The sequence below is a fragment of the Halichoerus grypus genome, chromosome 6 (genome assembly GCF_964656455.1).
Source record: "Halichoerus grypus chromosome 6, mHalGry1.hap1.1, whole genome shotgun sequence".
NCBI lineage: Eukaryota > Metazoa > Chordata > Mammalia > Carnivora > Phocidae > Halichoerus > Halichoerus grypus.
This window is the reverse complement of record NC_135717.1, coordinates 52746467-52770735: the sequence shown is the minus strand read 5'-3', so window position 1 is coordinate 52770735 and position 24269 is coordinate 52746467. Positions and strand designations below refer to the sequence as shown.

General features: G+C 46.1%; 1 protein-coding gene and 1 long non-coding RNA gene across 3 annotated transcripts in view; one reads left to right on the top strand and one right to left on the bottom strand.

The window, feature by feature from the left end:
• The window catches only part of UCMA (upper zone of growth plate and cartilage matrix associated), a 29912-nt gene extending 6535 nt beyond the window's left edge, over positions 1 to 23377 (top strand). Inside the window, exons 3-7 of the mRNA XM_078075154.1 lie at positions 12183 to 12656; positions 12980 to 13045; positions 13148 to 13243; positions 17435 to 17533; positions 22465 to 23377. Of these exons, the coding sequence (XP_077931280.1) occupies positions 12599 to 12656; positions 12980 to 13045; positions 13148 to 13243; positions 17435 to 17533; positions 22465 to 22562 (417 nt within the window). The 5' untranslated portion in view covers positions 12183 to 12598 and the 3' untranslated portion in view covers positions 22563 to 23377. The remainder of the gene's footprint in view (positions 1 to 12182; positions 12657 to 12979; positions 13046 to 13147; positions 13244 to 17434; positions 17534 to 22464) is intronic.
• Positions 125 to 23588, bottom strand: LOC144382320 (uncharacterized). 2 transcript variants are annotated; one of them, XR_013448994.1, is made up of 5 exons: positions 23374 to 23588; positions 22113 to 22189; positions 9279 to 9399; positions 5248 to 5453; positions 125 to 4539 (listed from the first exon to the last, which is right to left on the bottom strand). It is a non-coding gene; the product is annotated as an uncharacterized LOC144382320 (long non-coding RNA). The 2 variants fall into 2 exon arrangements; XR_013448993.1 differs by lacking the exons at positions 9279 to 9399; positions 23374 to 23588 and having other exon boundaries at positions 22113 to 22564.
• Between the last annotated feature and the right edge of the window lie 681 nt (positions 23589 to 24269).

The window sequence follows — 24269 nt, the reverse complement described above, 5'->3', positions numbered from 1 at the left end:
GGGCTCCAACTCACAACCCTGAGATCAAGAGTCACGCATAACTGACCGAGCCAGCCAGGCATTCCTCAAAAGTTTTTTTTAGACCTTGATGTTGAAAAAACATGACAGTCAACAATTGCAGAAATCAAAGTGAATCCAAATTTTTATTGACACACACCAAATACTGGCCATAAAACAAGTCTCCATAAATTTCAAAGGACTGAAATAATGCAAAATAGATTCTGTGACCATACAATCTATTGGAAGAGTTATCTGGAAAATCCCCAACTACTTGGAAATTAAACAACATACTTCTAAATAACGCACGGGTCAAAGGAGTCACAGGGGAGCTCAGAAAACATTTAGAAACCAATAACACAACATATCAAATTTGTGATACGTGACTAGAGTGGTGCTGACAGAGGAATCTATGACTTTAAATGTTTATATTAGAAAAGAATAAAGAAGAAAATAAATAAGCTTATTAGATTTAAACTTCCCTCTTAAGAAGCTAGGAAAAAATAAGACAAATAAGAGAAAAGAAATAATAAAGAGTGTAAGTCAATTAAATAGAAAATGGACAAGCAATGGGGGGGGAATCAATGAAAACAAAAGTTGGTTCTTTGAAAAGATTAATAAAATCAATAAACACCAAGCAAGACTGATAAAGAGAAAAAGAGAAAATGTGAGTTTCCGATATTAGGAATGAAAGAGGGGACATGGGGGCGCCTGGGTGGCTCAGTCGCTAGGCGTCTGCCTTCGGCTCAGGTCATGATCCCAGGGTCCTGGGGTCAAGCCCTGCATCGGGCTCCCTGCTCGGCGGAGAGCCTGCTTCTCCCTCTCCCACTCCCCCTGCTTGTGTTCCCTCTCCCGCTGTGTCTCTCTCTGTCAAATAAATAAATAAAATCTTTAAAAAAAAAAAAAGAAAGAGGGGACATGAATACACAGTACAGAAACAGGAATAGATTAAGAACAGGATATTACGTACAGCTTTCTGCCAATAAATTTGGCAGCTTGCATCAAATAAAAGATCTGAATAGCCATGTATCTATATATCTATTACCTATCTGTTAAAGAAACTGGAGCTGTAATTTAAAACTTCCCACAAAACTCCAGGCTCAGAGAAAACTCTAAGTTCCGATGGCTTCACTAGTGAATTTTATCAAACATTTAAAGAAGAGATAATATGAATCTTATACACAATCTTTGAGAAAGGAGAGGAGGAGAGAATACTCCCTAACTCATTCTAGGAGGCCAGCATTACCTTGACACCGAAACCAGTAAAAGATATTACAAAGTAACTATAGACAAGTCGCCTGAACACAGACCCAAGAACTCTAAATAAAATAGGAGCCGTAGAATTCAGCAGTAAATAATAAGGATAATCCAGTATCATCAAGTAGGGTTTGCCCCAGGAATACAAAGTGTGGGTTTCGCATTTGAAAGTCAATCAAGGTAATCCAGCACATTAACAGAATAAAAGAAAAATTGTAGGATTATCTCAGTAGAGGCAGTAAAAGCATTTGACAAAATCCAGTAACAATGACAAGCCCGTGAGCACGTTAGAAGTAGAAGGAAATGATCTCCTTCTAATAAAGGACACCTGCAGAAAACCAACTGCTGACACCACACTTAGCCAGGAGAGACTATACTTTCTCCCTAAGACGGTGATCTTCCACTTCTAAGCAACCTCTCATCATAGACTTCAGCTGCTGTGCTAAGGGAACATAAAGCATACAGATTAGAAAGAGAGAAGGAAAACTCTCATTCACAAACAACATGACTGTGTACACAGAAAATCCTTAAGGATCTACAAAAGTCTACTATAAAAAGGGAATTGAGCAAGATTGCAGGATAAAAGGTCAATACACAAAAGTATATAGCATTTGTATATATTAGCAGTAAATAGAAAACAAAAAATTTAAATTCTATCTAAAAAAAAAACCCATAAAATACTTAGGGATAAATTCAACAAAAGCTGTGCAGGGCCTCTCTACAGAACAGTATAAAACATTGCTGTGAGGCATTAAAGAAGATCAAGATAAATGGAAAGAAACATTAGACCCCTTGATTGGAAGACCCAATATTGTTAAGATTGCAATTCTCCCCAAATTAATCTCCCTAAAGTGCTTCTAAAATGTATATGGAAGTAGAGAACCATGCAGAATAGCAAAAGAAGGAACACAGTTGGAGGTCTTACGCCACGTGCTTTTAAGATGTAAAAAGCTATAGAAATCAAGACAATTGGTATTGACATAAGGGGAGACAAACGGATCAATGGAACAGAATAATCACACAGATACAGCTGAATTTTGACAGATGTAGCAAAGCAATTCTATGGAGAAAGGAAAAAATTTTCATCAAATGATGCTGGAACAACTGGATATCCATAAGGAGAAGAAACGAATATTGACTCCTATCTCATACGATACACAAAAATCAGTTCCAGGTGGATTATATAACACTTGTTTAAGAAAATACAGAAGATCTTTGAAACCTTGGACAAAGTATTTAAAAATATATTAAAAAATTTATATCTGACAAAATATTGTATCAAGAACATAAACATCTATAATAAAAAGACCAATAAAAAAATGAGAAGACTTGAACAGAAACTCTACAAAGGAATACATACAAATAAATGGCCAATAAGAACACGAGAAAGTGCTCAACATCTGGGAAATGCAAACAGAAACCATAATGTGATATGGTTTTGTTAACACTCACTCAACTGGTTAAATTAAAAATAGTAACATCACCAGATGCTGGTGAAGATGTGGAGCAACTGGAACTTGTATACATTGCTGGCTCCTCACACTCTAGATTTTGAGCCATAAAGGTGACATTTTAACCTTCACCTACTGCTCTGTCTTGTTCTTTAATTTGTCTAGGACCTCAGTGAGAAAAAGGGGGCCCTCAGGGATCTTATCTCTGAAACGGTGATAATCCCCCCACCATGGGGTTGAGGGTTGTCCTGAGAATCAAATGTGGTAATTCTGGCCTTGGGACAACACAGATACCCTACACGATCATACATACACTTGCTCTCATCTTTTCCTTGAACAGCTATTCCTATGCTTGGAACACTCTGTCCCCACCCTCTTTGTGCCACATGACAGCCAGTCTCTGCCTTTCTCACTCCCCAGTTATTTCTATAAGGATGACAGCCTCAAGAATCAGCCTCCTTCCTGCCCATGCTTTCAGCAGCCACGTCTCTACCTGTCCATCTCTAGCTGCCCTCCCTGGAATCAGCTGTGCCAAAAAGTGCAAGTGGCAAAGATTTGGGGCCGGGGGACTTTGTTTTCTTTTTTTAATTTTAACAATTTTGCCAGCATTGACAATTCATGCTGTTAAGACACTGTAAGATCTTAGAGTAGCCACTTCCCTTGCTTTACTTCAGTGAAAACAAAAAACAAATCAAAACAAAATAAGAGCCAAGCTCCTGAGCTAGGTAGCCAGCAGGGTAGCCAGCCTTCCTTGGGGGCTGTCCGGCAGCAGAGAGCTAGGGCAGGAGCTTGCCCTGGCAATAATGGCCATGGCTTGCCACTTGCCCTGAGTTCCCAGAGATGTCAGAAGAACTGATGACATGAAGGATAGTGTACATGTAATGAGATGTCAAGAGCTGCTGTTTCTAGGACAGATTTATTATATGCTTAAGGCTCTGTTTATATGCAAATGATTTTTGAGCTTCCATGCCCTAAGTTGGGCTGTTTTTCAAAAGGGTGCTAATCAGAGTCTAACTAGATCATAGGACGAGATGCCATTTTTCCTGATATTCTCACTGGTCAGAACAGATGACCCTGAATTCACAATCTTTCCAATCTGGTCCAAAGTTGGACATATGAGGGATATGATTTTCCTTCTTTCGTGTGTCCATATCTGTATTTATCCTTCCTGTGTTGGATTTTTTGCTTTATCAAAAGGTAAGACCAATAACCCCAGTTTAGAATGCTTCCCCTGGTTCCCCCTCCTGAGGCATACTGTGTTCATTCTTCAGAAACTTGCATCTTCCTCTACACCAGTGCTGTTAAAAGCTTTCCTGCTTACACTGACCACTCTCTTTCCTAGACAATTCTGTCAATGACTTTGGTGCTCACAGCTTATTATGTTGTCATTAAAAAAACGCAACTGTTTCCACTTAATAATCTGTCAATTGGCCAGTATATTATTTGAGGTTAGTGGTCCAAATATGTAATACGTATTAAATTATGATTTTTTTCTTCTTTTTTAAGATTTTATTTTTAAGTGAACTCTACACCCAACATGAGGCTTGAACTCACAATCCTGAGATCGAGAGTCACATGCTCTACTGACTGAGCCAGCCAGGCGCCCCAATTTATGCTTTTTCTTAGAAATGGAATTGAATTATTGACAAATACCATTCTAGCTATGGACTCTCTTGCCATAAAGTAACCAATTCAGATCCTCCCAAAACAGGCCTTGGCTATTAACAGATGCTCCATGAATAAAGATGGTACTGTCAATTAAATGTGGAGGGATGCTAGGATTTTCCAGCTGCAGGACTTGTCAGAGTCTTTAATACACTTCTGCATTGTGAATCTGGAAGAGAGGAGGGGAATAGTCTAGTAGTTCCCAAATTTATTTGACTCTGGAACCCTTTCATCTTCGAGCATTTTGTAGTGCTAGTGTGTCCAAACTTTAGGGAAGCTACATCCTAATATATTCCCCAGTGCTGGGGTACAACTGGGAAGTCACATAGGATGATGCTTTTCTCTTCCAAGTAAGATGTATTTTGACATCTACTAGGAGGAAGAAGCCCAGGGGTCTTACCTCCATTTTCCAGTCCCTTTGGTTTCCCAGGCCTGCCATGCAGGACTTAGCCTAGCAAGAGCCCCCGCAGAGGCTTGCCTTCAAAGCCAACCCCATGAGGATGGCAAGACAGGGGCCTCTGTGTCTGTTTTCCTTTGCCACAGGTCACCCCTGCCCAGGCTTCCTGATGTGGCTCAGTTCCCCTCCTCCCTGGGTCTGCCTTAAGATGTGGCGAGCCGCCAGAACTGTGGAGAGCTATACATTCACCAGATTCCTGGACAGACAGGGACCCTAGCCAGCTTGGCGCATACTTCTTGTCCCACAGACCTCACTTGTATGTTCTTCCATAGACCTTGCCAATGCATCCTTTCCCTTCCGTTCTCCTAGATAGCCCATCTGGAGACCAGAAAGCTTCATCTCCAGAGACAGAGAGAGCGTCTTTGTTCAGGGAACTGAGTGACTCCCAGCGCCAGCTCAGGCCCAGGTTATCAATAATACCTCTGTCCCTGCAAAGACGCACCAGACCCTGCCCTCCGGGCACTCCGTGGCTACGGGGAGGCACGATATCAGCATGGAACAGACAGCAAGCATCTGTAGTCTCCGTGAAGTGCTGGGTGCACTGTAGTGGTCAGAGGCTGGGAGGAATTCAGAGGAGGGAAGTCAGATGGATGTTGAAGTGGCTCATACAGAGAGCTGAGCTGGATCTAGAAAGATCAGTAAAGTTATTTTAAAAATAGCACTTTGCCTTCTTTCCTTGGGATTATAAATGATTGCATGACCACTGTACAAAACTTGAAAAAAAGAACCCCAAAAAAACTAAAGGAAGAAAATCAAGACCACTCCCATTACAAGTTTTTTCTAACACACACACATATATATTTTTTTAAAATAAAAAATTCGAGGAGCATTTGGATGGCTCAGCTGAGCATCTGACTTCAGCTCAGATCATGATCTCGGGGTCCTGGGATGGAGCCCCCCATCAGGCTCCCCGCTCAGCAGGGAGTCTGTGTTTCTTCTCCCTGCTTGTGCTCTCTCTCTCTCAAATAAAAATAATAAAATCTTTTTTTTTTTTTAAGATTTATTTATTTTAAAAGAGAGAAAGAAAGAGCACAAGTAGGCAGAGCTGCAGGCAGAGGGAGAGGGAGAAGCAGGCTCCCCCCTGAGCAGGGAGCCCAATGCACGACCCTGGGATCATGACCTGAGCCGAAGGCAGACGGCCAATCTGCTGAGCCACCCAGGCGCCCCTAAATAAATAAAATCTTAAAAAAATTGGATGAGTCTCTGAATGTGTATGTGTGTGTGTATAAGCATGTGCATCTGTACACATGTATAACCAATATATATATATACTTGTACTAGTGGTTCTCAACCTTAGCTATTCATTATAACCACCTCAAATGTTTGTAAAAGATATCGATGCTCAGACCTCACATAAACTGAACAAGAACCTTAGAGGTTGGGGTGATGGATATGTTAATTAGCTTGAGTATAAGGATTATTCCACAATGTGTACATCAAAACATCAGTTGTACAGTTTAAATACATACAACTTCCATTTGTCAATTATACCTAAATAAAGCTGGCAAAAAATAGATTCAGGTATTCAGCACTTACTGATTACACACGCATGCACACACGCACATGCACACATGCACGCACAGGCTGGCACCCAGGCACTGTTTATTTTTACAGCACCAGGGAGATCTGAATGTGCAGTCAAGTGTGAGGTCCACATCTTTAGACCCTTCAGAGCAAAGTGAATGCACCTCCATCCATCCCAAGAGTGAGAACATTTGAGATCCCCCCCATCTGATGACAATGGCAGAGTCCAGAAATTCAGTCTCTCCCCCGCTGTACGCTGGAGATCTGCCTTGGCTGCATCTTGGGAGTTTGGTCTTGGGACGGTGGCCTGGTGAGACTGCAGTTTGTGCTGGAACCTGGCCTTGGTGAGATGTACCCAAGTCTTGCTAGCTGGGTCGTCTTCAGTACCTAAAGTAGCTGTACTTGCTAAGCTGTTATCACATCCTAGAGCAATAAATCCTTAGCGGTAGACTTCTTCCCCTCAAGGGTCATTTTTAGGAGAGGGGCTTCGAGCCACTCTGACTAGGATGCTCTTTAAATTCCTGACAGGTCAACTTCTGAGCAGTGAAGATTTGGGCTGTGATACACCAATGACCCCGGACACCAAAGTGTCACTCCCAAAGCATGGGCAGCGCAGGAAATGGGCAGTGGTTCAGTCTCTTAGGTCAGGAGGCAAGAGGCTGCTGATGAAGGTGGGAGCAAGTGGGTCTCAGCCAGAAGGCTCAGGCTCCTGGAGATGGGGGCACAGGCTGCCATGATGGAGGCTAGATGGGGGTGGCTGGGTAGCCTGCTCTAGTTGCTGTCACAGGTAGTAGAACAAAGGTCCTTTACTTCCTATCTCTGGGGGAGAGATGAGCCCCAGGAGACTCAGTCTAGGGCCTTAAGCCCAAGGTGTAATGAATTTCAGCAATCTTAGTGATCAGCTCTTTCTGGATCCATGAACAAGAAGCCCAAGGAACGCAGTCAGGACCTGCCCAAGGTTCCCCTTCACTGACCCAAACCACCTCTCCACCCTGTCTTCTTCCTTTCTTTCCCCTCCCACAAAGGGTAAGGCCAGTTTTTGTCATTCAGAGCACTAAAGGTCTTTTTACACACTTTCCTGAGACCAGCCAAGTGATTAATTTTCAGAACAGTTATGATCTATCCATTCAAGTTCATCTTCCAGAAAAATAGGGTCAATTCACCCTTCCCTTATACCAATAACTGACTCTATCCTACCCTATTCAAGAAGAATCAGCAAACCAGGAGAACCTATTGTAGTGTAACACCTCTGGTAGGGCATCTGGATGCCTACACTGTTATGGCTTCCTCTTGTCAACAACCATTATGACACCACATTGCCAAGTGTTTGAAAACATTTCCAATTGATACGTACCCTTCTCTCACACATATACCCTAACATGTGCCCTGCTTTGTAGTGGGTATGGGATTTTTTAAAAAAGATTTTATTTATTTGAGAGAGAGAAAGAATGAGCAGGGGGAGGGGCAGGGGGAGAGGGAGAAGCAGACTCCCCATTGAGCACAGAGCGGGACGCGGGGCTTGATCCCAGGACCCTGACATCATGACTTGAGCTGAAGGCAGGCACTTAACTGACCGAGCCACCCAGGCGCCCCTGGTATGGAATTTCTGACAGTGGTTGGGGGCAGTACTTCATATGGAAAACAGAACAGAGGGGACAAAGAGAAGAGGTAGACAAAATACAAGGCAAGTTCAGAGGAATAGTGAGTAATCAGAAAGCCCTGAGTTCAGAGTGATAGGAAATATGTTTAGCTGGCACAGGACAGGCACGGATCAAATCAGAATCGAGGCTAGCTGTGGGAGCAGAGCAGGGTTCTGCAGGCTCCCTGCTGGGCCAAACATCACCCCTTTCGAGAAGGGATTGTGGAAAGCATGGGTTCTGGGGGAGAGCCTGGAGCACTGGGGGCAGTAGAGGGCTTTGGGAAGATGGCTCAGGAAAGTGGCTATTTATCCATTAATAGGAAAGTATTTTAATATTTTAGTAATACTGTAACCATCACAGTGCTTGCCTGCTGAGTATCAACACGGATATGGGTGATCTCTCAGCAGTACTCCATGCAGCTGTAGAATGTTCTGTGCCTTTTTCTGAATGGGGGCATCGCCCCTCAGACTTAATTCCCCAGGGAGACCTCTAGAAACCATTTTCATAGGGACTAATAATATTCTGTAGTATGTGAGGGGAAAAGCTATAAAGAAGCTCCATGACACTCTGGCTAGGCACTTAGAGAAATGAATGTCTTTTACAGGAAAATAAGAAACGAGAAAGGTTTCAGACATGTTGTCCTGACTCACCAAGCTCTCATTTTTCACACCCAACTGTGTCAACACAGTCAGCTCCAGGGGCACATCAAATAAGCTGAAACATTTTTCACAAACTGTCACCCTCTTGCTCAACAAACATGCCCTCACATTCACATCGAAGATGTTTTATTCTCCCTGCTCCTGAAACCTGAGAAGGTGGCAGGAAAAATGTTCATCTATATTCGCTATGGGGACTCCTGAGGAAGTTGAATTCTGGGGATCCCCTGGTTCGCAGGGTCATGAGTCCCTCTTTTGGTATAATCCTTAATTCACCCTATCAAATGGGCAGGGGAAACAGGCTCAGGAACATAATTAGTCCACTGAAAATGAAGTAACATGGAAGAACATAATATATTCTTTTTTTTTTAAAGACCCACTTATTTATTTTGAGAGAGAGAGAGTGCGCAAGCAGGGGGAGAGGCAGAGGGAGAGGGAGAAGAAAACTCCCCACTGACTGTGGAGCCTGACTCAGGGCTCGATCTCATGAATCTGAGATCATGACCTGAGCCTAAATCAAGAGTTGGAAGCCCAATCAACTGAGCCACCCAGGCGCCCCAGAGCATAATATATTCTTAATATTAGGTGCAGAAAATGGGCTTTTACATATTTGTTTTGGAAGAACACTTACCATGGGCCATAGAATCTAGGGATCTCATTTGCCTGGACACACTGTCCCAAAGGGCCATTTCCACTTACATGAGTCATGCCCGCAGGCCCAGGTGGATCAGGTGATATGTTGAATCCATGACCTTGTCAGAGTTAAAATTGTAAAAGACAAAATTAAATAGGCAAGGAAGACCTTATTTAGGACTATTGCAACAGAAGAGTGACGCTAAACTCAAGTCCACTGAAGCAAGGACCTAGAGAGTTTTTAAGAGGTGGGGTGGGGGGAATCTCAGGCCACCTGCATTTGTTGACTGCCCTTCACAATTGGAGTAAGGCGCCCACCAAAGCCAAGTGTCTACCCTCCCATAGAGATTGGGAGATAGGGGTGCTCTCTCGTTTGGTATTTTCATTTCAAAAAGAAGGTCCCCAGGTCCCTGAGAAAGATATTCCTGGATTGTAAGACCAGCAAGAGACTGGGAGAAGATCTGCATAGATTTCAAAGGGGCAGAGAAAGAATTTACAGTTGCAAGTTTTCTAAAGTAAATGCTCTAAGAAAAGGGAGGTCAGGGGCCTATCATCAGGAAGAAAACTGTCTAAACTTTGGTCTAGCTGAGGAGAATGATAAAGCCAACTTGGCCATCCTCTAATGCAATCCATAAGTACACCACAAAATTTGTTCCTGCTGCTTGAGAACAATCCTGAACCCAGTGATACATTAAATTGGAAATTTTGGGTCCCCGTGTGGGTACCTTCCTATGAATAGCCCATTGAAATAAGCTTAGAAATGTTCCCTTCTAATGCCCTCACCCAAGAGTATTTTCATTGATTAATTAATGAACATTTATGAAGTACTATTCTATGTTGGGCATCATTTTAGTAGAGCAAGATGGAAATGTCTCTTCAAAGAGACCTCACAGCACTTGAGAAGAAAGATGAGTATATGAAGATGTAAAATATAATGTGAGAGTTCCCAAAAGTTAAATATAAAGGTACCATGTGACCTAACAATTCCGCTCCTAGGTATTTACCCAACAGAAATAAAAACGTATGTCCACCCAAAACTGTGCAGAAGAATGTTTGTAACAGCCTTATTTATGATAGTCAAAAGGTAGAAACAACCCAAAGTCCATTAAGTGAATGGATAAATAAAATATGGCATATCTGTACAAAAGAATACTATTTCATAGCAGGGAGAAATGAAGTACCGATGTGTGCTACAACATAAACGAACCTTGAACACAGTATTTGCAGTGAAAGAAGCCAGTCACAATGGATCACACATTGTATGATTCCATTTAGATGGAACGCCCAGTACAGGGAAATCCAGAGACAGAAAGCAGTTTAGTGGTTGCCTAGGGCTTTGGGGATTGGAAAAAGTGGGGAGTGACTGCTAATGGGTTTGGGATTTCTTTTTGGGGTGCTGAAAGTGTCCTAAAGTTGATTGTGGTGATGGTTTAGTGTATTCACAAAATTACTGTTGTGGGAAAATGAGAAGAGCACTGGATTTGACATTAGAAGATCTGGTTTGAATCCCACAGTGTCAGATACTTGATTTGTCCAATGTATGTCCTTCGAACTTTCTCCTGTGTTCTCCACCTCATTGAATGGTCTTGCCATCCATCCACCCAGTTCCCCAAACCAGAAACAGGGGAGCCATCTGACTGCACACTTCCCAGCCTCTCACTACCCCTAGCTAATCAGTCGAGCCCTACTGATTCTTTCTTCAGTCTTTTGAAATGCTCTGTCTTCTCCATGCCTGCTCCTCCTGCCTTTTGATGACACCATCTCCCACCTGGATTACTGCAAAAGGCTTCTCTAAGTCCTAGCGCTTAGTCCCTCCCACCCTCCACATCACTGGGATGGTAGTGTTCCTAAAAAAAACCCCTCCTGTCACTTCTCTGCTCAAAATCATTCAATGGTTCATGACTGTGTCATGATAGCAAACACATATCCAATGCTCCATGCGTGCTAAGCACCATTCTGACTTTGGATGTGTTAACTCCAATCCTCACGTCAGTCTGTGTGGCAGAGGAAGGGATTAGGCATGGAGAGGTAAATAACTTGCCCAAGGCCATGCAGCTGGCCAAGGCTGGAGCTGGGGTTGAATCCAGGGTGCCTGGTCAGGGTCTGTGCTTATAGCCCACACACTAGGCTGCCTCACAAAGATGGAGACCAAACTCCTTCCTGTGACCTCGGCCCTGCCTACCTCCCGCCCTCCACATGCTCCTGGGCTCTGGTATTACCGAACTGTCTGTATTTCCTCAAAATGGCCTCACTTAGCTTTGCCATCCCAGGTATGGTCAAGAAGGTCACTGATGAGACAACTGGGGGACATGACTTCCATGGGGCCCTCCCTCTCCCCACACCTTCAGGTAGGTGTGGGCTGTGCTCTAGGTTTAGTGATGGTTGCCATTAAGAAAACTCTAAACAACGTCCAAAGTGCAACTCTTCAGCTAGTAATAATGAGTCGAGGATCGTTCATAATAAATCACAATGTCAGGAACGTATCTCCAAAGGGACTGCACTCTGATGGCCCCGAAGAGCTCTGATCCCATTAGTGTTCCCACTTCTAGGAACTCACTTACTCCCCTACATGGGGTGTGCCTTTGTCTCCTTCTAGAGACGCATGCTCAGCTGTGGGCTCTTCACACACTGTGTGCTGTTCTCCCTCTGCAGTGAAAGGCGGACTGCCTCTCTTCCTCAAAGTCTTGAAAGGGCGCTGGGACCCCAGCACAGGGGTCTGTGTTTTGCTCGACAGTGAACATCAGCTGGGGGATATGTCAAAGTGAGGGGTACTCTGGTTACTGTTTTAACAGCCTATGTGTCCATGCGAGGGTCACCTGAGGGGGTCTTCCAGGCTTTCTGGTCCCTCCTTGCCTGACATCTCAAAGTCTCCCACTGAGGCCCACTCCCTTCCCCTCCACAGGCTTCAGCCTCCAAGACTAGAGTCCCCCATCTCCCATGAAGCAGATTCCAGGATCTCTTTGAAAGTTTTTGGAATCCTGATTCTTGGGCTGGACATTCCAACAGCAACTCCTTGGGTGCAGAATCTTGGAAAGGCCGTTTCAAAACAGTCTCGGCCGGGACCCGACGACGACAGGCTCTGCTTCTGTGAAGGTCTGCAGGACGCCAAAAACATCTCCAGTGCTCCAGGAAGCAGCCAATGGAAGCCACTGCTGAGACCCCTCCCACGCCCCCCCCCCCCCCAGGGGCATCCAGGTCTCCTGCCTCCCTCCCTCCTGGCATGCCTGGCACAGACGTGAGGACCTGGCGGCTGGCTTCAGGGTCTGCAGAACCCTCTCTGCCCTGTGGTTCCCAAACAGAGCCTCAGCCCCTCCAACAATGGCCTGGAGGCAGCTGCTCATGGCCTCCTGTCTCTCAGCTGCTGTGCTCCTGACCAGTGAGTATGGGGAGGCTCCAGGATGGATTGGTGTTAGGTGAGGCTGCTCAGCTGGCCCAGGTAGGAAGGGGGGTGTTTACTGTTAAGACAGCTGTGCCTGGGGTGTGTGTGTTTGTGTGTGTGTTAGTGTGTGTATAACACAACACAGAACAGCTTACTTGGTGGTTTCCTGGGGAGACCGCTCTATGGCTGGGATTTGCGGGCCCCAGGGCCCCACACTGGGGCCTGGCAAGTCACAGTGTCTGGGAAGGGCTGTCCCAGCCCAGCTCTGGGTGAGGGCTCCCCTTGAGGTGCCGCAGCCCTCACCCTGTGTTCTCCCACAGTGCTGCAGGAGGGGACTGGTGCATCGGTGGGTACCCAGCAGGTGGCAGGACAAAAGGCCCAGGAAGGTGAGTGCGAGGGCCACCCAGGGGTGCAAGGTGGGTGGGATAGCTACTGCGGTAGCCCTGGCGAACCTGGGCTGGTTGTGACGGGCCTCTCTCGGGTTTCAGATGTGGAACAGAAGATTTTCATGCAAGAATTAGATGCCTCAAATTTCCTCAAGAAGCGCGGCAAGCGGTCCCCCAAATCCCGAGACGAGGCCAGTGGTAAGGATGCTGGAGGCCTGCCCCTCCCATTCCTTTCTCACAGTCAGCTGGGCTGTGGGGACTGCTGGGGGATCAAGGAAGGCTCCACCTAGGCCATTGGGTATCAAAGTGATGGTGGTTCTGAATTAGAAATTCCACATTTCCTCAATTGCAGGTCACATCTTTGACTACACCACCAGGGTAAGGAACAAAAAGGGGCAGGGCTACATCGAACGCACTTAACAGAGATGAGATGCATCTCAATTTCAGGAAGTTTAAAACGTTAAGGAGAAATATGTTTTAGTCAGGAGGGAACATAGGATCTGGGTGTGTGGTTTCTGGGGGTATCAGACAGTGCCTCACGTGCAAGAGCCATCACCAGCACTACAGGCAGGGAGAGGGCACACGGGACTGGGAGCTGGGGCTGTGGGCTTGGTGACAGCTGTGCTAAGTGGCCTTGGCCTCTTCCTCCCCGGGCTCCAAGTTTCCTTATTTATAAGCCCCTGAAATTGTGGTATTCAGCCAGCAGTGTTTTTTTGTGTGTTTGTTTTGTTTTTTAAATTTTCATTTTCAATGCATTTGGAAGGCTTTTGAGCTTGGAAGTGTGTCTCCTTCTTAGTCTGAAGTAGGCCCTGCTGTCCCCTGCCTGGCAGGCACCCTCATTTCCATGACCTGCCGACCCTTGAAGGCATCTAAGTTTTCTGCCCTTGAACTAGATTCTTCCAAGGACTCTGAGCTCTGTCTCTGAGTCTGTGGCTTGATTCATTACTTGCGCGTATGTCTGAATAAACTCTTTGTGTACCTCGGCACACTCTGCAAGGCTAACTTGCTCAGTAAAAATAACAGGACTGTTTTCAAATGATGAAAATGCTTGGAGATGAAATTCCTTTCTCCCACCCCCAACCAACTGGGTAAGTATGAACCACACTGGGAAAATCTCCAGGCCTCACCCAACTTGAGATTTAGAAGGTAGCAAACACCCAGAAACATGGGAAGGGCTGTGATGAAGGCCGGGCAGTTCTTGATGGAAATCAGATAAGCGGCCTCCTGGCAGACTTCCAGTGGGGAACAGGCGTGAATTTAGGAGAGGCGAATAGTTTCCATTCTTGTAAGCTGATTCAGAACCACGAGGAGCATGATGAAGCCAGAGGTCCCTCACCTCAAACAGAAGTCGTGAGGTCCCTCACCTCAAACAGGACAGCCTGGTGAAGACATAGGATGCACCTGAGTTCACCTGCTGTCATCTGGGTGACTCCCTTGTGTGGGCAGGAGAACAATGCCCAGTTAGGTCTCAGGCTGGGTAAAAGGCAAGTGACATTGATAGACTGGAATCTGGAACCAGGAAACAGGCACCTGACATCTCTAAGCTTCTGGGTAAAGATGCAGGAGGTTCCTTTAGTACGAGAGGAGGCACTAAGAATGAAATGCAGAACCTCAGAAGGGATGTACACGATGCACAGGATGCACAGTGTCAACGTGGCATTTTGTCCCAAGACTTAAATTGTTCTTAGCTGTTGCTGAGTCAAGGGTCCCATTTGTCGCATCTCCAGAAAGGCAATTTGGGAAGACTGCTTCTTTTTTGAAGTATATAGGAATGGAAATGCTTCTTTAGGAATTGGTGATGGCTCATTTAAGCACTTGCTTCCTACACTCCAAACCCCCTTCCCTCCTATCCCCAGTGGGTTTCTAGGACTTGGAGCAACACTTGGGCTCAGGGTGCGTCATAAGGGGGATGGTGCCACGAAAGGTGTGTTCTGGGCCAAGTAGTGGAGTGTGGGCACCTGGGGCTCTGGCTCGTCCCAAGCTATGCCCTGACCAACTGTGTGACTTTGATTAGGTCACTGCACCTCTCTGAGCCTCAATTCCCTCTTAAGAAATGTGTGGATGTGGGGCAAGGGGGTAAGTGTGGGGGAAGGACTGGAGTACCAATTCCTTCTGCCTCCAGAGTCCCACAACTATGTGGGTAAAGGCTAAGTGTGGGAAAAGCATGGGATTTACCTAAGGAATCTGCATTGAGACCAGTTCACAGTAATTGGACTTTTACTCTCAGTTACATAAAGTAATGTAATATAAATAACAAGTATTTAATTAATTTACTTATTATTGTAGGCCACTTAACTTTCAAACATTTCAGATGGTTTATGGTACTATTATCACACAAAGAAATCCTTTGTTGTTTGTCCTAGCACCCCTGTAATGTGGGGTGAGGCAAGAACCCAACGGCTTCCTCAGTTTCTCTTCTTCCATCATCACTGTCCCCCTGACTTCCTCCTGCACAGCCAAGCTGGTGGGGACAATGGCACCTGAGTCTCCCCTCTTTGATGTGATCATACCAGAGGAGTGTGAGGTGTCCTTGAGGGACCAGTTCCTCCTGCACCAGATACGGCCTTCCTGCTGTTGTGGATTTGTCCAGCTGAAGCCCAGTTAAAAGCAACTATCTTGATACTAAGAGAGCTTTCAATAATTTCTTTCAGACAACCAGAGCTCTGGTTAAGAAGAGGTCAAGATTTAAGGGTAGAAATGGGTGAACCGGGGAACTATTTTACACCAAAAGATCTCCAATCTAGAAAGATTTTTTTCAGGCTGAAATAAAGCAGGTGAGGAACAGCTCACCTGCTGGTGAAGGTGTGATGTGGTGTTTCAGGCGGGGATTCCCACTGGGGCTCAAGGCGCTGCTGGGGGGCTACGCTGTTCAACTGCCAAGGAATGGTTCCCATATTTGTATGTTCTTGGTGACAGTTTTCACTTATCACTGGGGGTATTTCTTCTGACCACAGAGGTGTACCCCCCAATGTTATCACGTGGAACTCAGATTTCTCATAAAAAAATTTACATCTGAGGAACCTGGGTGGCTCAGTTGGTGAAGCGTCCGACTCTTGGTTTCAGCTCCGGTCATGATCAGGGTTATGAGATCAAGCCCCACATCAGGCTCCACGCTCAGCGTAGACTCTGCTTGAGAGTCTCTATCCCTTCCCCTCTGCTCCTCTCCCTGTTCTCTCTCTCAAATAAATAAAATCTTAAAAAAAAAAAAGTTTACAGCCAACTTTACTAGAATGCATTGTCTTACAAAATAAGGGATACCTGCAGTCAGTATCTTCAGGAAGTTTACCTGATCACCTCATATTCTGTACCCGTTATCTATTGCTGTGTACCAATGGACCCCGAATTTAGCAGCTTAAAACCACATTTACAGTCTCCTAGTTGCTCAGCAGTCCAGATATGCCTTAGCTGGGGGCCTCAGGCTCAGCACCTCTCCCAGGTTGCAGTCATCTCAAGGCCTGATGGCAAGATCTGCCTTCAAACAAGCCTCAGTGCCTTGCTGACTCTCTGTCAAAGCCGCCAGTTCCTTGCCATGAGTGGGCCTCTCTATAAGACCGCTTACAACACAGCAGCTGGCTTCCCTCAGAACAAGAGATGCCCAAGAAGGAAGCCACATTCCATCATGTTTTCCATCCTCTGCTCACTAGAAGAGTCAGTTAAGGCCAGCCCACACAAAGGGAGGGAACTGCCTAAGGGCACGGATATCAAGGATCCTCTCAGATCTCCCTACCTCATTTTATCATCCCTACCATCACTGTGCCCTGTATACATTCCTATTACAACAGCCATACTGCTGGGCATGACTTATTTTTGTATCTTTTTCCTTATCTGGACTACAGGCCTCTAAAATATAGGCACAGAATCTTTACTTGCCTTTTTAATCTGCGCCTGGCACACATTTTGGCTGTGACACGTGCTCAAAGACTAAAGACTTAGAGGTATTAATGTGAAATTAACTTTTTTTTTTTTTTAAAGATTTTATTAATTTGAGAGAGAGCCTGAGAGAGCTCCTGCTGAGCTCGGAGCCCAACATGGGACTTTGAAATTAACTTTAAGTTGATTATTCCCTCCTAGAATTCATTTCTAATCATTGGATTTCTAGTTTCTAACTGGCCCAGCATACTCAGATGCACCACTAATTTTATGAGTGAAGCTAAACTGCTTTTCTCATTTGTAAAATATGGTGCTTGGACAGGGTGAGTTCCTGGGTCCTTCAAGTTTTAAAGTCTGTGTCAGGAGTAAACCATCTTCGTGAAGCCCCCATCCGTCCCCCTCCCAAACAACCCTTCCCCGCCAGGTTCAAGTTTCTCAGGCAAAATGATCAGTGTTCCCCTGGATGCGTGCCGCTGTCCCCATTCTTGGAGGCAACTCTCACTTCTTGCCCTTTCCCAGTGGAGAACAGGCAGAAGCTGCGGGCTGATGAGCTGCAGAGAGAGTATTACGAGGAACAAAGGAACGAGTTTGAGAACTTCGTGGAGGAGCAAAATGACGGTAAGAGCTCTTCAGCCAGTATCTTCGGGGAAATGGGCCTTTGGGGGAAAATCAAAAGTTGCTTCCACTTCTCCCTAAATTTTAATTAGACGAGGGAGGGGTAAGAGAGGCTCTTTCCTCAGTTCACATCTATTGGAGTCCTGAAGGAAGAAAGTCACACAAATGGCTACAGAACTTGAGAAGGCACGGAAGAGAACACAACACCTATATTTCCACTGGCTTGGGGAAATTTTGGCTGATCATATTTTCTCCTCCTGCTTGGGGATTACGGTGGTTGCCTGTGTTCCCTGTCTTAGCCCCTACGCTAGTGGCTTAGCTCTGGTTACAGGTGCGTTGGAAAGGTTTCAAACTCACTTTCAACTCCCCTGGATTCACATCAACAGAATGGCTCTAGGAACTACTCATTCTGGCCTTTGTTCGCCTATTCACTATAATCAGTATCTTTTTTTTTTTTTAAGATTTTATTTATTTATTTGACAGAGAGAGAGCACAAGCAGGGGCAGCAGCAGAGGGAGAGGGAGAAGCAAGCTCCCCACTAATCAGAGAGCCTGACGCAGGGCTCGATCCCAGGACCCCGGGATTATGACCTGAGCCGAAGGCAGACAACGACTGAGCCACCCAGGCGTCCCTATAATCAGTATCTTATCTGACCGGTGTAACCAAACCAGGAAACCTGACCTCAGAAAGCAACTCACCCATAGTGTTAGGCTTGTGCTAAGTTTTATCCGCTTTGCTTGTGCCCTTATCCAACTGCTCTTATCTTTTCTAAGCCTTGGCTTTTGTGTCAGAGTCTCTTGACAGGCAAACGGCACACTTTGTTCCCTGCCTCAGGACTCCTGCCTCCCTTAGGCAATGCTGATTTCACCAAGGCCTCAGTGGTGGCAGCTGGGTGTGGGCATGGGCATGGGCAGAGGGAGGTGCTGTTTTCAAACCAGTCTCCCATGCCATGGGATGGGACTTACCATCTATTAAGTGTCCTCAAGTGTCACCCTGAGCAAAACCCTGTAGAAACACTGATCAGGGCTGAGGCTAGCAGGCCAGAGTGTGCATTTATGTTTATTTTTGTTTTGGTCTTTCCCCCACACTTCAAGATGGAAATGCTCCCAAGCAAGCTCCTGAATGTACATGAGCTTGGACAAAGGGCCCCAGTTTAGGTGACCTTTGCTAGAGAAAGTCCATGATTTTCGTTCTGAAGTCATGAGCCTCCTGGCTTGTATGTTCTGGTGGATTTGGGAGGTAACACTCTCTGAGGGCATCTCTTAGGAACAGGATACAATCACCAGGTACCCAAGGGCTACAGGCCATGCCCACTGCCTCACAGGTGGCACCTGAGCCCTGCAAACAGGTGTTGGGCTTGGATCCTACCAAATCAAGCTTTCTGGGAACATCCAGGGGTTGGGGGGGGCAGGCCGTTGTAACTCAGAGGCAAAATATTTCTGTTGGACATTTGTTTACCTTGGTGAACAGCTTGGGGAGACATTTAAAAATGAGAATGTGGCCAGCAGAATTCCTTCAGGGTCTTTTTTTTTCTTTTTTTAAACTCACCGTATTAATAATAGGACTTTATTTTGGGCATTTGTAAATGTTTCTGGTCCCAATCCCTAGCATCTGGGTGGAGAACACTGTTTTCCCTTTCATAATGAATTAGGGTGAGGGGCCAGGCACTTGGGGGATGACCAGTCCTCTACTAAAGCCAGAGAGACAGTGATCGGGGGCCTGAGGCCTTACCCACAAAGATGAAGACTCTGCAGGCCAGGCCACAGGCCTACGGGGGTTGTAATGACAGAGCTGTTGTCACTGGTTGAGTACTTGCTCTGTCGGGCACTGCTCTGAACCACTCAACCCTTACACCCAGCCTCTCAGGTCTTACAATTTCTGTGTTTTTGTTGCAAAAACTCAGGCTTAGAAAGGGTGCCTGAGTTTCCAAGGTGCCATCACTAGTCAGGGATCCGAACCAAGGTATGTTTGCCAGCCAAGAAATGTTCTTATAGATGAAGGATGGTCAGGTGTGTGGAGGTCTTAGGGGACCTCTTTGATCCGGGAATTGCTCCCTGCAGTTGGATGGAGTGAGGAGTGAAGTAAGGAGAGCACACCCTCCCAACCCCCACCTTCAGTCTCCCCAGGGCTGGATAAAGGAAGGGAAGGCAAAGAGGTGGAGCAGATCCAGCCTGCCTGAGGGTAAATGCTGATGGGAAATGCATTTCAATTTTCCTCCTCTTCCCTCACTTCTGCCCCAGAGCACCGACTGCAGTGTACTGCGGTGTGGTAGCCGCAGGGCTGGTGAACCTCTACCCCAGTGCGGAGCGCTCTCAGCCCTTCTCTGAGGCCCACACACACTCACCAGTCAGGACCCTGGTTTTTCGGTTGGCTATTTTGATCTGACCGTGTCACCTATTCTCAGAATAACTGGCAGCAGCTGCAGGTTTGTCCCCACCCCTTAAAAGCAAATGCTGAGGGATGACCATGGATAAACGAAAGGTCTAGGATTTCCAAAGGAGGAAGTTTAGGCAGGTGGTCTAGACCAGAGGGACCTTCCTGAGAGCCTGAGAACCCCATCTTGAAGGCCCATCAGCCCATCCAGGACACACTGGACCTGTTCTGGGAAGGCTGTGGCTCCTGGTTATTTCTCTACTCAAAACCCCTAGTTTGATGAGGAAAAGATGCCTTTATGCCTTTGAGTTCTGCCTCTGGAAGTGCCAGGATAAACAGTGTGTTGGCTCCTACCTCTGAGGTCTGTGTGGGAGCAAAAGTCTGCTTCCACCTTCAAAGCCGGAAGCCTGGGTCGGCCCATCTGGGCTTGGCTAAACACGCTCAGCCACAGGTGGTCCCCTACACAAAAGCCACACTGTTCGGGCCTTTACCAGGGAGGTCTTCCCTTTGTCTAAGTGAAATGGTGTACGAAGAAATCGGCATGACCTGGAGAAAAATAATCAACTTCTATGTCAAAACCATGCTCTCAAGATTGGCAAAGAGTAGCTGATCTATCTGGCCTGAGAAAGGTCTGATGGGCTGAAGACCCAAAGCTCCAGCCGGGGCCTGACTCTAAGCTCTGGGCTGTCCTGGGGTACTAAGTCCCAAAGGCGATTTCCAGCGTCAAGGGTAGCACCGACTCCAAGCCCACAGAGGAAGGAAATATACCCAGCAGCCATGATGCCTGAATACCCAGCGGTAACAGGGGGTCCTTCTTGTCGAGGGCATCTGGCTCTCATGGGGGCTAAGGACCATGGGGACACCCATTTTCTCTGCATCCTGACGTCACCAGGCCGTCCTGTTTGCCCAATGCCCCAAAGAATGAGGTTCACTAGCACCAAAGTCAGGTTCACAGGCTTTTTGGTGGTGAAGCCCACATTTGGAAAAAAGGACGTCTTTGGGGGTTCTGAGTCCTTGATACTATCTTTATCTGTTAGAACTTCCTATCCTCCCAACATTTTCCACAACTACTTAAAAAACTGTGGTAAAATTTACATGAAATTTGCCATCGTCATCATTTTGAAGTGTACAAGTCAGTGGCATTTAGCCCGTTCACACGGTTGTGCAACCGGCACCACTATGGATTCCTAGAACCATTTCATCACCTCAGAGATGAACTCTGTCCCCAATATCCAAGAGTTAACTCCCTACTCCCCACAGTCTCTGCTCACCTCTAATACGTTTTGGTCTCTACCAATTTGTTCTAGGTATTTCTATAAGTGGAATCACACAGTACATGTCTTTTTGTGTCTGGCGTATTTCATTCCTTTTTATGACTGAATTAAACATACATTGTGTGTGTATGTGCATATATAACTCTTTTGTTTATCCATTCACTTGCCCTGATTTTCACTTCTCTTAGGTATATACCTAGGAGCCGAATTGTTGGGTTATGTGGTAATGCTGTCTAACTTTTTGAGGAGTCTTATGGTTGCCTTTTTACACATTGAGGGACTTGTTCAAACTGCTCGTGCTTTCATGGTCCCTAACGAAAGGCAGTGTGGACTTAGCGTCAGGAGCCTAATTCTACAATTGAACGAAGTTGTTATTCAGAGACATGTCTGATTAAAGACAGCAACATCAAGACTTTCTTACTAAAAACTCCCTTCTGTTCTTTTTGGCCTTTTACCTTGAAAAATTTCAAACATATGGAAAAGTATATAGTTCACTGAACCTCCATATAACCATCACCCAGAATCAACCATTATCAAATTTCCCTCCACTTTGCTTTACCCACCCCCTTTTCTGGATAGTTCTTTTTTTTTTTTAAGATTTTATTTATTTGCTAGAGAGAGAGAGAGCATAGGCGAGAAAGAGTGAGCGAGAGCACAAGCAGGGGGAGCTGCAGGCAGAGGGAGAAGCAGGCTCCCCGCCGAGCAGGGAGCCCGATGCAGGACTCGATCCCAGGACCCTGGGATCATGACCTGAGCCGAAGGCAGCTGCTTAACGACTGAGCCACCCAGGCGTCCCTTCTGTATAGTTCTTAAAACATAATTTTATTTTTAAAGCCTGAGAAAAAATTACTCATAACGCCATCCCTTGAAGTTGACAGTTATTTCCTTCCATGATGTATTTTTTCAACCATAAAACCTGTTGTCTCTTTTCGTACCTGTTCTGTTCTCTTCGTACTTCGTTTCCTAGTTGTCACCTCTTTGAGCCAGTTGTTACCTCTCTCCGCTTTGCTGGCTGTGCAGGGGAAAGAGCACAGGACTGAGACACAGATTTTGATCTTGGCTCTACTGGCTACCAGCTCCGTCTCCTGCCAGGGCTTGGCCCCCAAAGTGAGACCTTTCGACACACTGTTCTGTTAGGTCTTTCAACTCAGACATTCTGTTTGGCACAGTTTGTTCCTGTCGCCACAGGGTAGGCAGTTTGGGTTGATGGCTGTCAAGAGCTTGGTGGCTCTCCTGAGCTCAGAGTCCTCTCCATGCTAACACGACCATTTTACCTCTGCTCCCCAGAACAGGAAGAGAGAAGCCGGGAAGCTATTGAGCAGTGGCGCCAGTGGCATTATGACGGCCTGTACCCATCATATCTCCAAAACCGCCACCGCATCTGACCTCATCTTGACAGACCAAGACGATGGAGCCTGAAACTCACATACCCACCCCAGATGTTTGAATGCTTCCGCACAAACAGGCCCCTTCCAAGGGTCTCAACTTGGGGCCTGCTGTGGTAAACACACATGCCTTTTGCTCTGATGGATTAAGATGCCCTGGCTTTCGCTTCTTTGCAGATGATTTTCTGAGGTGGGCAAACACCTGTGGGGCCTCCTAGCACCAAACCTACAGTGACTTCCCCTTACTTAGCCATTGTTCCCACAGTATGATTCCTGTCCTGTAGACAAAGAAAAGGATCACAATAAAGAGAAAAGATGACGTTTGCTTACAGCTTAGAAATAAAAGTGCTGAGTCGACACTGTGTATCCTCTTCTGAAATCTCAAACTGAGTCATGCCAACTTGTCTCCCTGAACCTGACTGACACATTACTCTCACTGACTTAGGCATTTGAAAGCCTGAACTCAAGGAGTATTGCTCATGATCTTCTCAGTCTGTCTCAGCAAGTCACACAAGTGAAAGAGAAATGTTAACACAATTGTTTAGGTTAAGACCATTCTCTGGGATGGTTACTGAGCCCAGATGCTTCCTCATGTCTGAAGAGTCTCAAGGTTCAACTGTGGTTTCTTAACTGCATCGAATCAGAAGCGAGCGTTACAGCAAGGCCAGCTGTAACCAAAACTATAAAGCAGAAATTTAGCTTTGGTGTTACCTCACTTCTCCTCCTAGTGCCTGTAGGCCTTAGCTTAAAGCTGCCATAGCATTGTGTAACAAACTGGGTGGCTTGACACAATAAAAATGGATTCTCTTACAGTTCTGGAGGCTGGAAGTCCAAATTCAAGGTGTCAGCAGAGCCTTGTGTGCTCCCTCTCTCTAGGGGAGGATCCTGCTTTGCCTGCTGCAGCTTCCGGTGGCTCCAGGACTCCCTGGCTGGTGGCAGCGTCCCTCCGATCTCCGTGTCTGTTGTCATAGGGCGTCTTCACATCGTCTTCCCTCTGTGTCTCTTCCCTGCTTGATAGCACTTTATTTTTTTTAACAGTTTTTTTTTTTTTTTTTTTAAGATTTTATTTATTTATTTGAGAGAGAGAATGAGATAGAGAGAGAGCATGAGAGGTGGGAGGGTCAGAGGGAGAAGCAGACTCCCTGCTGAGCAGGGAGCCCGATGCGGGACTCGATCCTGGGACTCCAGGATCATGACCTGAGCCGAAGGCAGTCGCTTAACCAACTGAGCCACCCAGGCGCCCGCACTTTATTTTTTTTTAAAGTCAACTCTACACCCAGTGTGGGGCTCGAACTCACAAACTCAAGATCAAGAGTCTCATGCTCTACCTTCTTAGAAGGACACCAGTCATACTGAATTAAGGCGGGGGGAACCCAACTCAGCTTCTAACAGTGCCCCTTTCTTCTCTCCCAACCACCCTGCCTCCTGCCCCAGACTCATCATCTATCCTACTTTATCGTTGCTCTACCCTCAGGAATTCCCCACTAAGAATGCAGAACAATCAAGAACAACTGCAGCAGGCACCTCTGTGGGGCCACAGTATATTAGAAGATACAGAGGACTCTAGATGAAGTACAAGCACCCCCTCTTAGCCATCACCCTGTCCCCACCCTGGGCCCTCTGCTTCCCCTGGGACCTGGGTCCCTGGCCGGCTAGTCCAGCCTGCTTCTGAGGTTGGGATCCCAGGGCAGCATAGGGGGACTTTGC